A 16,018-nucleotide genomic window follows, 5' to 3' on the forward strand; every position below is an offset into this window, starting at 1 on the left:
ATTATTATCAATTGGTTGTAAATGGGGCAGCACGGTGAAGGAGGGGTTAGTGCATGTGCCTCACAATACGAAGGCCCTGAGTTGTCCTGGGTTCAATCCCGGGCTTGGGATCTTTCTGTGTGGAGTTTGCATGTTCTCCCCGTGACTGCGTGGGTTCCCTCCAGGTACTCCGGCTTCCTCCCACTTCCAAAGACATGAACCTGGGGATAGGTTGATTGGCAACACTAAAGTGGCTGGGGTGAAGAAAGTCTGGGCTTCCCTGCTTAGGCTCCTGCCCCCGTGACCTGACCTCGGATAAGCAGAAGAAGATGGATGTATGTATGTGAAGAGGGGCGTGGTCCACGCGTTCCCTGCGGGCGGAGTGTGTGCAGGGGCCGGCCATGAAGCAGCCAACAGGTGAGTGGATATCTCAGCTGGAGCGAGTTATCCAATCACCTGTTCCTTTATTAGCAGCGCCGGAGACCATGAAGGGGAAAGAGCTGACAAGCAAGGAAGGGACGGCTGAAAAGCAAGGGAAACTTCATGCTAAAAATTGTAACGAAAATAAAATTTGTTGTCAAACCTGCATTCTGCAGTAGTGTGGTCCTGTTGGTCCGACGAACCCCGAGGGAGCGGAAAAAACCCTCTACAATGTATTTTATACTTAAAAATTGAGTTTACAAACCCCTGGCACTGTTCTGTACTTGTTTTGATTTTTATTATTTCTTGATTGTATGTAAATGTTGCATATTATAAATAAAGGTTTATAAAATAAAAATAATTAAAATATTGCAATACCAATTGAAACAACATGCTGTAAATTAATACATTTAATAGGTAATATTATTGTTGCTTTCATATGCAGCAATGTGTTAAATTGCATGACCTATATGTCTTTATTCTGTTATATTCACTTGTAATGTTAAGTAATAAACCCATTTTGATCATTTCCCTTCTCACTCAGACACTTGTGACGTATTAGTAATAGTATGTACAGTCATACCTTGTTTATCACCTTTAATTGGCTCTGGGCATGACCGCGATTAATTAATTTCGGCAGAACACTATAAATCTAATATTTTCATAGCCAAACTGTTTAACTACCTTCTGAATATTTTTTTAACATTATGAGAGCGCTGTAGACGATGAAATACCATTATATAATAACTTTTTCACGCTTTTAATCCAATATAGCAGGATTTTCAAACCGTGATACACCAAAGAATCACTTAATTGTGACGCAACATAATTCATTATTTAAGTAGTGTTATATTTTCCTTTGTTCAAGCAATGTTACTTCAAAATGTGCTCAATAAAACAAAATATACTTGTTAAATAAAACCTCTACTCTGTTTTTAATGAATACTTAGGTCTACTACGCTAATTGGTTTTATTGTTGGTTATTAATGTGGTACTTGGTGAAAAAAGTTTGAGAACCACTGCATTAAACAATTAAATGTGACTGAGGCTGTGCCAATCAGTGGTTATTCACATGTTTACTTTGTTTAGCCATTGTTATGCTTGAAAATGCAGAACTTGTGACACAAAATTGTAAAATCTGCTTTAAAAAATCTGCTTCCCTACGACATTTACGAAAACGTACCTGTAAACCTTTGTTATAGTGGAATAATGACACCTTCACAGCACAGCCATTTTTACTGTATATTGAGAAAAAAAATTCTGGATAGGAAACAATTGTAATTGCAGTACATTTACAAAGTCATGAACATTAGGGTTAGGCGCAATAAGTGTTTAACTTCAGCCTAAACCCTTTCGGTCTGTAACATTTTTCATTTTCAATCTATGAATGTACAACTTTTTATTTTCAATCTATGAATGTACAACTGTTTTTTTTGCTTTGTTGACCATTGACCAAAGAACAATAAACTTGAAACTTGAAACATTTACTTACAGGACAAGAAAAGTGGAAAATCCCATGTATGTCAGTACTTGATCTATCAACCTTAGACTAAACTGATGTTTTGTACAAAAAAAACTAAAAGAAAGAAAGAAAAAAGAAAATCACTGCTAATTGCAAATGATGAATGTGAGCTTGTTTACCATAGATGAAAAGAAAAGCTAGATTGATGGATATAACGTGATAAATGATCAACTTTACTTTAAAGGGGACATATGATTAATTTAGTCTTTTCTGACTTATGTCTCAATGTTGGATACTTGTGATAAACAATGCCAAAGCATTTTGGTTTGAGCTTGCACGCAATTTTAAATTCCTCTGCTCAAAGGGTTTTGCAATCTGGCTACGTCGTGACACCTTAGTGAAATGGATGTACTTAATTAGAGATAAAGTAAAGCTCTCAGCCAAAGCAGGTGGAGCTCCTCTGTCTGCTTCAGGTTATTACGAAACAAAAAAGCTAGGCTAAAGTATAATTTTTTTTAATCATGCAATGACAAAAATGCCAATAAAAGCAGCTTTTTTATGCAGTCTGAATCAATCAGCGAATGTGCAGGTGTACGTATTGTTGTAGAAATAGAATCTATATAATGACAATTAAATTCATTTTCGATCGCGTCTGGGAAAAAAATAGCTGTGACGATTTCAAGATATATACATTTAAACAATGTACATTTTTGGAAGATAAAGGCTCCAGCACCCCCCCGCGAGTCCGAAAGGGATAAGCGGTAAAAAAATGGATGGATGGATGGAATTTATCATAGTTTTGGGTGGGGTGGTTTAATTTTCAATCTAGAAAACACCTCCAGAATCTTACAGACTCAAAAAAAGTGTTGTTAAAGTGATTGTGGAGGAACATTTACACAAACTTTGCACCAAAACCTATTCAATATATATTATCTGGACGTAAAAAAAGTATTTCAAATGTAGATTAGAATAATGTTACTACAGGAAACTGAACATTTGCTGTCTTAATCCAAAAGATTAAAACACATAAATAAGTCTTTAGATTTTTGTGGGGACAGAGGTGAGTAGGCAGTAAAGAAAATACATTTAAAAAAGGACATAACAGGGGATTTTGAGCAGCAATCTTGAAAAATCAACTGTCTGGTGGTAGCCCAGCTCCAGTCAATGAAGATCATGATCCAAACAACCTGAAAATATTGAACAGAATACTTTTACAATAGGTTCAAAAATCTCCAAGTGTCAAGTCACAAAGCTAAAAATACAATTTATTTAATGACAAGAAAGTTAATTATTAACTATTGTCACACAAATAAAAACATAAGTCATGTACAGTACATTTCTACTTGGTTCATATCCACAGTGAAATATTTTCATTTTAGGAATATACCATTGACGCGAAACATTTGAAGATAAATTCTGTCACTTTTTACTCCCATACATTTCATCAATTTGTTTTGGTTTGCAACAAATACATTTTGGTCGCCTCAAATAGATTTGGCGATACCTGTTTGCCCTTGCTCAAAAACACATCGTAATGGGACTGTTTATCACCAAGTCTCCGTGCAGAAGATGGATGGCAATTTAAAACTCTGATTCTGATATGAACAATCCTCATATGCACTTAGCCTGCCAGAGTATAAGAGAATGTAGCAGGAGGGACCAGTGTTGAAAAATTAAGTGATATATTTATCAAGTGTCAGACCCTTCTAGATGTCTATTTAAAAAAAGTGACTAGTGAAGTGAAGTGAAGTGAATTATATTTATATAGCGCTTTTCTCTAGTGACTCAAAGCGCTTTACATAGTGAAACCCAATATCTAAGTTACATTCAAACCAGTGTGGGTGGCACTGGGAGCAGGTGGGTAAAGTGTCTTGCCCAAGGACACAACGGCAGTGACTAGGATGGCAAAAGCGGGAATCGAACCTGCAACCCTCAAGTTGCTGGCACAGCCACTCTACCAACCAAGCTAAACCGTCCCTAGCGACAAATCAAGCAACATTTTCTGGTCTTATATTCTTCACCTGACGTCATGTCCGGCTCATTAAAACTACGTGATACTCGAAGAGGTGGGCCAGCATGCGTATGTTGTCATCGTGTTCTAAGCGTGATTTTGCCTTTTTCGCAGAAATATGCCCTTTGCCTGCGTTGTTTTAGGCTGTTGGAACTGTTCAAAATCAAATAGGGCGAAACAGTGAAATATTTTTTGAAACGACGACAAGAAAAGTGGCATGCTCTCCAGACCAAGGGAGCAGAGCCGAAAATTTCACGAGTTTTAGCAATCACTGTGTTAAATGTTTGATTGACCTACTTTAGATGTTTCCCATTATAGTATTATCTTGATCTTATTTGTATTTTATCTTGTTTTTGAGTCCAAAATAATTTTTTGCTACGAGTGTTTTGTAAACCACCAAGTCGGCAAGTCTAAATAAAAGAAAGCAAATGTGACCAAACCTAAAAGATGGTGGTGTAAAAATTAAGGCGGGTCCCCACATCTGCGGCCCACTCCAGGGTTTCCCGTTGTAATCCCATTGGGTTGAGTTTTTTCTTGCCCTGATGTGGGATCTTAGCCGAGGATGTTATTGTGGCAGGCCTTTGAGACACTTGTGATTTAGGGCTATATACCCCAAAAAAGGGACAAGCGGTAGAAAATGGATGGATGGATAAAAAAACTTTGTTTGATTAATTAATTGAAGGCCCACCACTTTGTTTACTTTTGTTCAAAAGCCACGTGACGTATTTCAACCTATATAGGACATGCTTGTCAACCTTGAACCCTCCGAATTCGGGAGCTGGATCGGGCGGTGGTGTTGAGGTGGGCGGGGTTTGGTGGTAGTCGGGGTATATATTGTAGCGTCCCAGAAGAGTTATTGTAGGAGCCTAAATACTGTTTAAGTTATTTTACATTTTATGGAAGGTGCTTTATGTTTATTCAGCCAGAAGGGGACTATTTACTTTATTTGCATGATAAGAAAATGTATATATTGAATGCTTAGAGTAATTATATAAATCTCACTTTAGGTGTAATTATTACATTTGTCAAAATGATTTGATGACGTAACTGTTTTAATTGCATATATGGCAGAAGGATAAGTGTGGTAAGGGGGTTTTTGGACGCAAGGTGTCGTGGGTAATTGCTGTCAGGTGCGGTGGAATCGAGCCACACAGTTTTTTGACCTCACTCATACTTATTGTCATTCATACTTTTTCTAACTAGTACTGCAACAAACTCTCTTTATTTTGTCATTCATTTGTTCCCACATCGTGACTGTTTTATGTTTTGAATTATTAAGATCACAAGTAAACCATACAAACGAAGAAGAACGTCTGGAGTTTTGTTTTGTTGTTGCCGCAGCAAGCGGAGTGAATGTGATAGTAGAGGAGCGTCAAGCTTAAGGCTACATTAGGAATCTATATTTTAGTCAAAAAACTTGCTCTTTGTGGAGTAAACGGAACGTGGAACTGCCTGACTGTAAAGGATCAAGAGGAACAAGCCTGCAAGAGGAGGTGACAGGTACGTGAGTGCACGCTGCTTGAAAGTGAACGAGAGAGAGAGAGAGCTCGTCCCGGTGCGACGCTGCGGCACATCGGCATTTTTATTGACTCGTTGTGGAAATATTGGCTTGTAATGGATGCACAAGACAGTGGAAAAAGGACAGTAAAAATGACCGAGAAGGCTGTAGAAATGCACAAGGTGAGAAAGATGCAGGCACGCAAGAGCTCACTGGCTCAATTGACTCGCTTGATGACGCAGATTGAGCACTTAATGGAGGAGGATGTTAATGTGGACGCTGTAAAAAATCAGCTTCGTGTGGACTTTAGTGGCTTGCAGCAATAATTTTTGGATCTTAATGCTGATGTTCAGAAATTCATGTCTGAGGAGGAGTTTGTGGAAGATCAAAACAATTGGTTTGATCCAAAAAATAAAATGATGGAGGACTTTTTCTGGAAATGTGAGGAGTGGATGAAAGATGTTTTTGAGCGTGTTGAGCAAGCGGAAGAATGCAATAAACAAGTGTCACCTGCAGATAGTCGGTCTACATCAACAAAGAGGACCGCTGGAAGTCAAAGTAAAGCTGGATCACGAAGCAGAAGTTCATGTTCTTCATCTTCTGTCAGATTAAAGGCGGAAATGGAGCGCGTATCATTGAGAGCAAAGGCGGCAGCTTTACAAGAAAAGTTGGCCATAGAACAGGAAGAAGCTGCAATAAAAGCGCGAAAAGAAATGCATGCAATGCAAACAGCACTCGCTGAATGTGACGCTAAAATGGAAGTTTTACAAAACTATGAAAACACACAAGAAGAAGACAGTATCAATACAGCTGATAAAAAGGATGTTAGAAGACTTGCTAGTCCTAACACACAAGTACCACCACCCACTTTACCAACACGTAGCATTAAACATAATGCTCCCCCCACATCTATTCAAATGACTACATTTGCACCAAGGACTGAAATTATAGAACAACAGACATTAACACTTGATGGGCTTTGCCAAGCAGTATCTCAGCAAGCCAATGTCACAGAGTATCTCGTGAAGAGTCACAAGGCATCTCTACTTCCACCTCTTTCCATTCCAACATTCAAGGGTGACCCCCTGGAATACAAATCTTTTATTGGGGCCATAGAACATGGAATTGAAAGCCGCACAAGTGACAACCGGGATTGTCTTCAATTTTTACTACAATATACAAGTGGACAACCACATGAGTTGGTAAAGAGCTGCATCAATATGGAATCTTCAGCAGGATACACTAAAGCAAAACAAATGTTAAAGGAATTTTTTGGTGATGACTTTAAGATAGCCGAAGCCTACATAACAGAAGCCATGGAGTGGCCAACAATCAAGCCAGAAGACGGTGTTGCCCTTCAGTCCTTTGCATTATTCCTCACAGGCTGCTCTAACACAATGACAGACATTACCTACATGGAGGACTTGGACAACACAGCCAATATAAAGGCACTGGTAAACAAACTTCCATATAAACTCAGAGAACCTTGGAGGAAGTTTGCATGCGACTTACAAGAAAGAACAAAGACAAGAGTTAAGTTTAAGGATTTTGTGGACTTTGTAAACCGGCAAGTCAAGTATCTTTTGAACCCGCTTTATGGGAACATAAAAGAAACCACCATGAACACGAAAGATTCTGTGAGACAAAAAATAAAACCACAATATGTAGAAACCCTCAAACCAAAAAAGGTGTTTACAACAGTCGTTGTGCCCCCCAAGATAGAAAATGATAACTACATCATAACAAAAACACGAACAGTGTTGGTGGACAGAAAACCTTGTGTTTATTGTAATGGAGAGCGACACAGCCTCACAGTTTGCAAGAAATTCAAGAGCAAGCTCCACAAAGACAAGATTGACTTCTTGAGAAGCAAAGGTGTGTGTTTTGCATGTTTAAAGCATGGACATATGAGTAGTAGCTGCAAACAAAAACTTCAATGTCAAGAATGCTCGAGACTGCATCCCACATTATTACACATTGGTCATAAAGACTCCAGAGAAGAAACCGGAAAGGACAATTGTGAACAGCAATCAATATCAAGTGCCATTGTACAAACAACTGAAACCTGTGGTGTCACTGGGGCCGGTAGAGAAGATTGTGTTCTTTCGATTCTTCCAGTGTACATCAAGGCACAGAAAGGAACCAAGACAGTGCTCACCTATGCCTTTCTGGACCCAGGTAGTTCAGCTACTTTTGCCACAGAGTCACTAATAAACCAACTGAATGTGGGTGGACGCAATGTAAACATTTCATTGCGAACAATGGGAAATGACACTGTTGTGAACACAAGCATCGTGACTGGTTTGGAAATCAGCAGCTTGGACGGAAAAGAGTTTGTGGAACTAAAGGAAGTTTATTCACAGAAAGACATTCCTGTCTCTAAGGACAATATTCCCTGACAAGAGGATATTGATAGGTGGCCAAACCTAAAGGAGGTGAGAATACCTAAAATTCAAGCCAAGATTGGATTACTCATCGGAGTAAACGTTCCCAAAGCGATAGAGCCACTGCAAGTGGTTAAAAGTGTGGATAATGGACCATACGCTGTGAGAACGATGCTAGGCTGGACAGTGAATGGACCACTCGGAGGTGGAAGTGACAGAACTGCAATTGACAAATGGACAGGAATTACTGCAAACAGGATCTCAGTGGTGAAGCTTGAGGAGCTTTGGCAGCTGCAGTTCAAGCACGACTTTCCTGATGCAGGACAAAATGAAAACATTGAGATGTCCAGGGACGACCATCAGTTTATCAGTATGATGTCTCAAACTGCAGTACTAAAAGATGGCCACTACAATATTTGCCTTCCAGTGAAGAAGAAGCCTTTGTCTATGCCAAATAACAGGGCAATTGCGGAGCAACGTGCACTGAACCTACGGAAGAGATTTTCGAGAGACGTCAAGTTTCACCAAGAGTACGTGGCGTTCATGGATGACCTTTTAAGAAAAGGTTACGCAGTAAAGCTTGAAAGTGAAGAGCGCAAATCTGCTGAGGGGCGAACATGGTATCTGCCTCACCATGGAGTAAGACATCCAACCAAACAGAAGTTGCGTGTTGTCTTCGACTGCGGCGCAAGCTTTCAAGGTACTTCATTAAACCAACAGCTTCTGCAGGGACCTGACCTCACCAGCTCACTATTAGGAGTCCTTATAAGATTTCGCCAGGAGTCTGTGGCGGTTATGGCGGACGTGGAAGCCATGTTCCATCAGGTTGGAGTAAGCGATGAAGACACTGATCTCCTGAGGTTTCTTTGGTGGCCTGATGGAAACTACGAGCCGGATCTCGTTGAACACAAGATGCTAGTTCACACTTTCGGCGCGACATCATCACCAAGTGTTGCAACCTTTGCACTTCAAAAATGTGCAACAGACTTTGTGGATGAGTTTGGACAGGATACGGCAAGGTCTGTCAACAAGAATTTTTATGTGGATGACTGTCTTAAGTCGGTTGTTGATGAAGATAGAGCCATTACCCTGTGTGCTGAGTTGAGGAAAATGTTAGCAAAAGGAGGATTTCGGCTGACAAAATGGTCAAGCAACAGCAGGAAGTTGCTTAACTCGATCCCAGAAAAGGAAAAAGCACAGGGCTTTCAAGATCTGGACTTGGACGAAGATTACCTGCCAATGGAGAGAACATTAGGCATCCAGTGGTGTGCCGAATCAGACATATTCAAGTTTAAGATCAACCTCAAAGATAGACCATACACAAAGAGAGGATTGCTTTCCATAGTAAGTTCAATTTTTGATCCTTTGGGCTTTCTGTCTCCAGTAATATTGCCTGCTAAAATAATTCTGCAAGTTCTATGTCGGCAAAGATATAATTGGGATCAAAACCTGCCTGACACAGTGATTGAGAGATGGAAAAAGTGGATCTCAAGTTTGGCACAGCTTGAAAATTTTGGAGTTGACAGATGCGTCAAGTTGAAGAAGTTTGGTGTGCCAGCCTTTGCGCAGCTTCATCATTTTGCTGACGCAAGTGAAGACGCCTACGGAACCACAAGCTACTTGCTGACACGCTTTTCAACAGGTGAAGCTCAATCCACCTTGATCATGGCAAAGACAAGGGTGGCGCCCCTAAAATCTCAGACTATTCCTCGAATGGAATTGACTGCAGCCACAGTTGCGACAAAGATGGATAAGCTTCTGAGAAAAGAGCTTGAGCTGGAAATCCAGGAGTCTATCTTTTGGACAGATAGCACGGCGGTGCTCAAGTACTTAAACAGTGAGTGTACCCGATTCAAGACGTTTGTTGCAAACAGGGTCGCAGCAATCCTGGAGCACTCTAGAACATCTCAGTGGAGATATGTTAACACCACTCTGAATCCCGCTGATCACGTTTCAAGAGGACAGACTATGGAAGCATTTTTGAAAAATGAGAGCTGGCTCTCAGGACCAAGTTTCTTGCTCAGCTCACAAGACCAGTGGCCTAAAAATCCAGATCCTGGAATGCTGGATATGGACGACCTAGAGGTCAAAAAAGTGACTCATGCATATGCCATTCAAACAGGAGAAGCCAAAGATTTTGTGGATCAGTGGATAAACCATTATTCTTCTTGGACAGCATTGAAGCGTGCTGTAGCCTGGTTTCTAAAACTCAAAGATCTACTGAAAGAGCTAAAGGAAAAGAGAAAAGAACTAAGAACATCAGGAGAAGAAAGTAAGATGCTTGAATTCAAGAAAGATATTGAAGGAAAGTGTCTGACTTGTGATGACATAACTAGAGCAGAAACAGAAATTGTGAAATTCTGCCAAAGACAAAGTTTCAAGGAAGATTGGGCGATGCTGGAGAAAAATCAAAGAGTAAAGAAAAGTAGTTCACTTTTCAAGTTAAATCCAATTCTTCAAGATGGAATTATGAGAGTTGGCGGAAGGTTGAGCCGTGCAGCAATGCCTAACAACTCCAAGCAGCAAGCTATATTGCCTAAGGATTCACACATCACAAGGCTTGTGTTGAGACATATTCATGAGCTAACAACTCACGCCGGAAGGAATCACATGATGGCAAATCTACGTCAAAAATGTTGGATACCTGGAGTCATTGGAGCCATCAGAAGGTTTCTGTCCAGGTGTGTCATCTGTAAAAGACTCCACGGAGCTGCTGGAAAGCAACTCATGGCAGATCTACCAACATGCAGGGTCCTACCTGACGATCCACCTTTCACAAGAGTTGGTGTGGACTACTTTGGTCCGTTCCAAGTGAGGAGAGGAAGAGGACATGTAAAGAGGTATGGCGTCATCTTCACGTGTCTTGCATTAAGAGCCGTACATCTGGAAGTCGCATCCTCACTCAACACTGATGCCTGTCTTAACGCAATCAGAAGATTTCTCGCCAGGAGAGGACAAGTCAAAGAGATGTATTCCGATAACGGAACCAACTTTCGGTCAGCTGACAGCGAAATGAGGAAATCCATCAAAGAATGGAACACCAAGAAGATTTACGAACATTTGCTACAACGAGGTGTCCAGTGGCATTTCAATCCACCAGCAGGATCTCACCATGGAGGAAGCTGGGAGCGGCTAATCCGTTCAGTGAGAAAAATACTGAGTGTTACCGTAAAGGAACAAGTTTTGGATGAAGAGGGTCTTTGTACCTTGTTTTGTGAAGCTGAAGCAGTCATAAATGGCAGACCCATAACAAAGACTTCTTCAGACCTCAACGACTTGGAGGCTCTCACACCCAACCATCTGTTATTACTGAAAGTCAAACCTGCGCTACCTCCAGGAGTGTTTCATCCGTGCGACCAATACGCCAGTCGCAGATGGAAACAAGTGTAATACCTTGCGGATATCTTTTGGAAACGCTGGTGTAAGGAATACCTAGCGCAGCTTCAAGAACGTCAGCGATGGTCTTCACCTAAAAGAAACTTTCGTGTTGGAGACGTGGTGCTGATCGTGGACGAAACCTCACCCAGAAATTCCTGGCCACTTGGAAGAATTCTAGAGACTTTTCCTGGTGGAGATGGACTTGTTCGTCAGGTTAAAGTGAAGACTAAGACTAACGAGCTTCATCGCCCTATTACAAAGCTATGTCTTCTTCAGGAAGCTGAAGATAATTAAAGTATGGCGACGAAGCAAAGACCCAGAGTGGAATGGGGCAAGGACTACAAGCTTTTTGAGAAGTACTAAGGCTATTTAGGCACCTTAAATTTTGAGTTAACACGTTTAAGTAATTGTTTCAAGGACATTGATAACAATTAGGGGCCGGTAATGTAGGAGCCTAAATACTGTTTAAGTTATTTTACATTTTATGGAAGGTGCTTTATGTTTATTCAGCCAGAAGGGGACTATTTACTTTATTTGCATGATAAGAAAATGTATATATTGAATGCTTAGAGTAATTATATAAATCTCACTTTAGGTGTAATTATTACATTTGTCAAAATGATTTGATGACGTAACTGTTTTAATTGCATATATGGCGGAAGGATAAGTGTGGTAAGGGGGTTTTTGGACGCAAGGTGTCGTGGGTAATTGCTGTCAGGTGCGGTGGAATCGAGCCACACAGTTTTTTGACCTCACTCATACTTATTGTCATTCATACTTTTTCTAACTAGTACTGCAACAAACTCTCTTTATTTTGTCATTCATTTGTTCCCACATCGTGACTGTTTTATGTTTTGAATTATTAAGATCACAAGTAAACCATACAAACGAAGAAGAACGTCTGGAGTTTTGTTTTGTTGTTGCCGCAGCAAGCGGAGTGAATGTGATAGTAGAGGAGCGTCAAGCTTAAGGCTACATTAGGAATCTATAGTTATTGTTGCAAGTGGTTCTGGGTATTTGTTCTGTTGTGTTACGGTGCGGATTTCCTCACGAAATGTGTTTGTCATTCTTGTTTGGTGTGGGTTCACAGTGTGGCGCATATTTGTAACAGTGTTAAACTTGTTTATACCGCCACCCTCAGTGTGACCTGTAAGGCTGTTGACCAAGTATGTATTGCATTCGCTTATGTGTGTCGCAAATATTATGTAACTAGTCCGGCACGCTGTTTATACGGAGGAAAAGCGGACATGGTGACAGGTTGTAGAGTATGTTAAAGGCAGTGCCTTTAAGGCACGCTCCCAATATTGTTGTCCGGGTGGAAATCAGGAGATATTCGGGAGAATGTTTGCCCCAGGAGATTTTCAGGAGGGGTGCTGAAATTCGGGAGTCTCCCGGGAAAATCGGGAGGATCGGCAAGGATGATATAGGGCATTTTCGAAGACTGACATGAAAGTGTGTCTTTCTTTTTCAAAAGAGGCTGGCATCAACCATCTAACCAGGAAGTAGGGCTGGGCGATATTGACTTTTTTTAATATTGCGATATTTATAAGACATATCGCGATATACGATATATATTATGATATTTTGCCTTGGCCTTGAATGAACACTTGATGCATATAATCACAGCAGTATGATGATTCTTTGTGTCTACATTAAAACATTCTTCTTCATACTGCATTAATATGTGGTACTTTTAAACTTTCATGCAGAGAGGGAAATCACAACTAAGTCAATTGACCAAAAGTGTATTTATTAAATTTATTAGTCAGTGGCATAAACATTTCCAAGTCATTTCCAAAACATAAAGTGCAAGATTGTCAGAGACATTTTAGGTGTCAAATAAAAATGAGCTGCATAATAGGAAATCAAATAGTATTCATCCTTCACTATGTGGTAGGTTACTAAGATTATGAAATTCTCTTCATTCTCTAGCAGGTCCCTTTTCAAATGAAGTGAAGTGAAGTGAATTATATTTATATAGCGCTTTTCTCTAGTGACTCAAAGCGCTTTACATAGTGAAATCCAATATCTAAGTTACATTTAAACCAGTGTGGGTGGCACTGGGAGCAGGTGGGTAAAGTGTCTTGCCCGAGGACACAACGGCAGTGACTAGGATGGCGGAAGCGGGAATCGTACCTGCAACCTTCAAGTTGCTGGCACGGCCACTCTACCAACCGAGCTATACCGCCCCAATGATGCTAATTATTAGCAGTAATGCTACTTTATTAGAAGTAATGCTACTTTTTATAGCAACGCTTTTCCCCCCTACACTTGACAAATTACGGTTGTCTGTTCGACATATTCCCACTTGAAGCCGAACCACCGCCCTGCTGTTTTTATTGGGAATTAAGTCTTCCTTCATTTGTTACCAGATCCGCACCTTCATTCTCTCGTACGGCTACTTTAGCAGCTAACGTAGCCCAGTATGCTACCTCTCTGCCCTGCGAGGGCGGACGCGTATGTGACGTATGACGTGACGTATGACGTGACGTACGACGTGACGTACGACGTGACGTACGACGTGACGTACGACGTGACGTACGACGTGACGTACGACGTGACGTACGACGTGACGTACGACGTGACGTACGACGTGACGTATGACGTGACGTATGTAAGAATGTGCGCCTGCTTGCCTGTTAGGAGAGACAGGAAAGAGTGAGAAGAGCCTGTCTTGTAATGCCCGCAGCTAAAAGCAACTGCGCGAGAATGTATACTCGAATATAACGATATACTAATTTTCTATATCGCATAGAGACAAACCCGCGAAATATCGTGTACCGTATTTCCTTGAATTGCCGCATGGCATATAATATGCGCCTGCCATGAAAAACTTGCTTCCCAAATTAATTAGCGCATGCTTATTAGTATTACCGCCTGGTCAAACTCATAATACTTCCCCTGTCATCATTTTCAAAATGGGGGAGGCTGATTTCAATACTGGTAATTTGAAATTGCATAAAGGGAAGAAGATTAAGAGCTATTCAGTAGGATTTAAGGTCCAAGCTTACATCACACTCAAATTCTTACTGCATACCTTTGGTAAGTGCCGGAGTGAGAAGAGGTTATAAAATAATTAGCGCATGCTTACTTTTACCGCATGCCTTTGGTAGGCGCAGGAGTGAGAGGAAGTTTTACGGCAATTCAAGGAAATATCGCCCAGCCCTACCAGTAAGTTTGATTTCTCCCCAAAAAAATGACCCGTGTTTAGAAGTGAACATATTTCTACACATTTTGAAATGCCGTTTTACTCACAGAATCATGCAGAACATGATGAAGATGTTCCACAGTGCAATGAAGATGCGAAAGTATCGCAGGCTGAGGAGGAACTCTCTTATCTTGTCACCTACAGTAAATACACAAATAAATATCCTCTTTTTTCCCAGCATTAAACAGAAAATGATCCTTCTTATATACTTATTCACACCTGTAGTTTCAGACCTGGACTCATCTCCGAATCCATGGGATTCTTTTCTTTTGCTGTAAAAACAGTTCAACTCACAATGAGAAATATTTTTGCAATCGGTCTACGGATGCATATTATGACAGATTTATACATCTGTTGTACTCACAGCTTGAAATTCAGCACCGCGGCCGCATTTATCAATAAAGTTCTGGAAAAGATAAAGAGGTTATTCCTTGTTGTTGAGTACGTTCGGGTAAGCTGGTGAGTTGGCATTAGCACGGAGCTACATAGTTAGCCTGTCGTTTTAGCGCGACAGTTCGCTGCCTATGAACATTGGAATGCAACTACACGCAGACAGAATACATAAACATGTGTTAACCGTGTCGACATTGTCAGTGAATCAATGATATTACCCGAATAACAACAGATCGCCGATCATGGTGTCAACATACAGTTAACGCTTCACTTCCGCGTTCGCTGCCCTGCATGTGACCAATAGAATTGCAGATCGGTCTTTAATTTTCCCCTCAATTTTGTTTGCCAGGAAACCCAATTTGCCTTTTATTTGCTGTTAACTGAATTTCAGACGTCATTTGTTTGCGTCAAAAACATATTCATGCTCTGCGTCCTTGTGTTGGTTTAGAGCAGTGGTTCTAAACCTTTTTTTCAGTGATGTACGCCCTGTGAATTTCTTTTTAAATTCAAGTACCCCCTAATCAGAGCAAAGCATTTTTGCTACAAAAAAAGAGATAAAGAAGTCAAATACACCACTATGTAATCAGTTTCTGATTTATTAAATTGTATAACAGTGCAAAATATTGCTAATTTGTAGTGGTCTTTCTTGAACTATTTGAAAAATAATATATACATACAAATAACTAAAAACTTGTTGGAAAATAAACAATTAATTCAATTTATAAATAAAGATTTCTACACATAAAAGTAATCATCAAATTAAATTCCCCTTTTTGGAGATTGTAATAGAGATCCATCTGGATTCATGAACTTAATTCTAAACATTTCTTCACAAAAAAGAAATCTTTAACATCAATATTAATGGAACATGTCCACAAAAAAATCTAACTGTCAACACTGAATATTGCATTGTTATATATTTTTTCACAGTTTATGAACTTACATTTATATTTTGTTGAAGTATTATTTAATAAATATATTTATAAAGGATTTTTGAATTGTTGCTATTTTTAGAATATTTTTTAAAAATCTCACGTACCCCGTGGCATACCTTCAAGTACCCCCAGGGCTATGCGTACCCCCATTTGAGAACCACTGGTTAGGAGTATTTGATTTTCGTCATGTAATAAGTCTGCCTAATAATGTTATTTTTGAAGGCACAGCCTTACTTAGACTTAGACTTCCTTTTTATTGTCATTCAAATTTGAACGTTACAGCACAGATAAGAACAAAATTTTGTTACATAAGCTCATGGTAGCGCAGGATAAAAAAATCAATAAGGTGC

At 40.1% G+C, this 16,018-nt stretch overlaps 1 protein-coding gene across 1 annotated transcript; it reads right to left on the reverse strand.

Moving 5' to 3' along the window:
• Window positions 1-1,627: 1,627 nt before the first annotated feature.
• Window positions 1,628-15,065, reverse strand: smim7 (small integral membrane protein 7). The gene is made up of 5 exons (XM_061883455.1): window positions 14,952-15,065; window positions 14,705-14,746; window positions 14,560-14,612; window positions 14,388-14,478; window positions 1,628-3,048 (listed from the first exon to the last, which is right to left on the reverse strand). Exons 1-5 carry the CDS (start codon window positions 14,975-14,977, stop codon window positions 3,033-3,035), a joined length of 228 nt encoding a protein of 75 aa, XP_061739439.1. The 5' UTR covers window positions 14,978-15,065; the 3' UTR covers window positions 1,628-3,032.
• Between the last annotated feature and the right edge of the window lie 953 nt (window positions 15,066-16,018).

This window comes from Nerophis ophidion, linkage group LG22 (genome assembly GCF_033978795.1).
Source record: "Nerophis ophidion isolate RoL-2023_Sa linkage group LG22, RoL_Noph_v1.0, whole genome shotgun sequence".
In the NCBI taxonomy this organism is placed as follows: Eukaryota; Metazoa; Chordata; class Actinopteri; order Syngnathiformes; family Syngnathidae; genus Nerophis; species Nerophis ophidion.

Coding starts and splice junctions, on each gene's coding strand:
- smim7 (XM_061883455.1), bottom strand. CDS start 14,977: ATGATCGGCGATCTGTTGTTATTCGG. Junction 14,613..14,704: donor GCGGTGCTGAATTTCAAGCT/GTGAGTACAACA, acceptor CTGTTTTTACAG/CAAAAGAAAAGAATCCCATG. Junction 14,479..14,559: donor GTCCAGGTCTGAAACTACAG/GTGTGAATAAGT, acceptor TATTTACTGTAG/GTGACAAGATAAGAGAGTTC.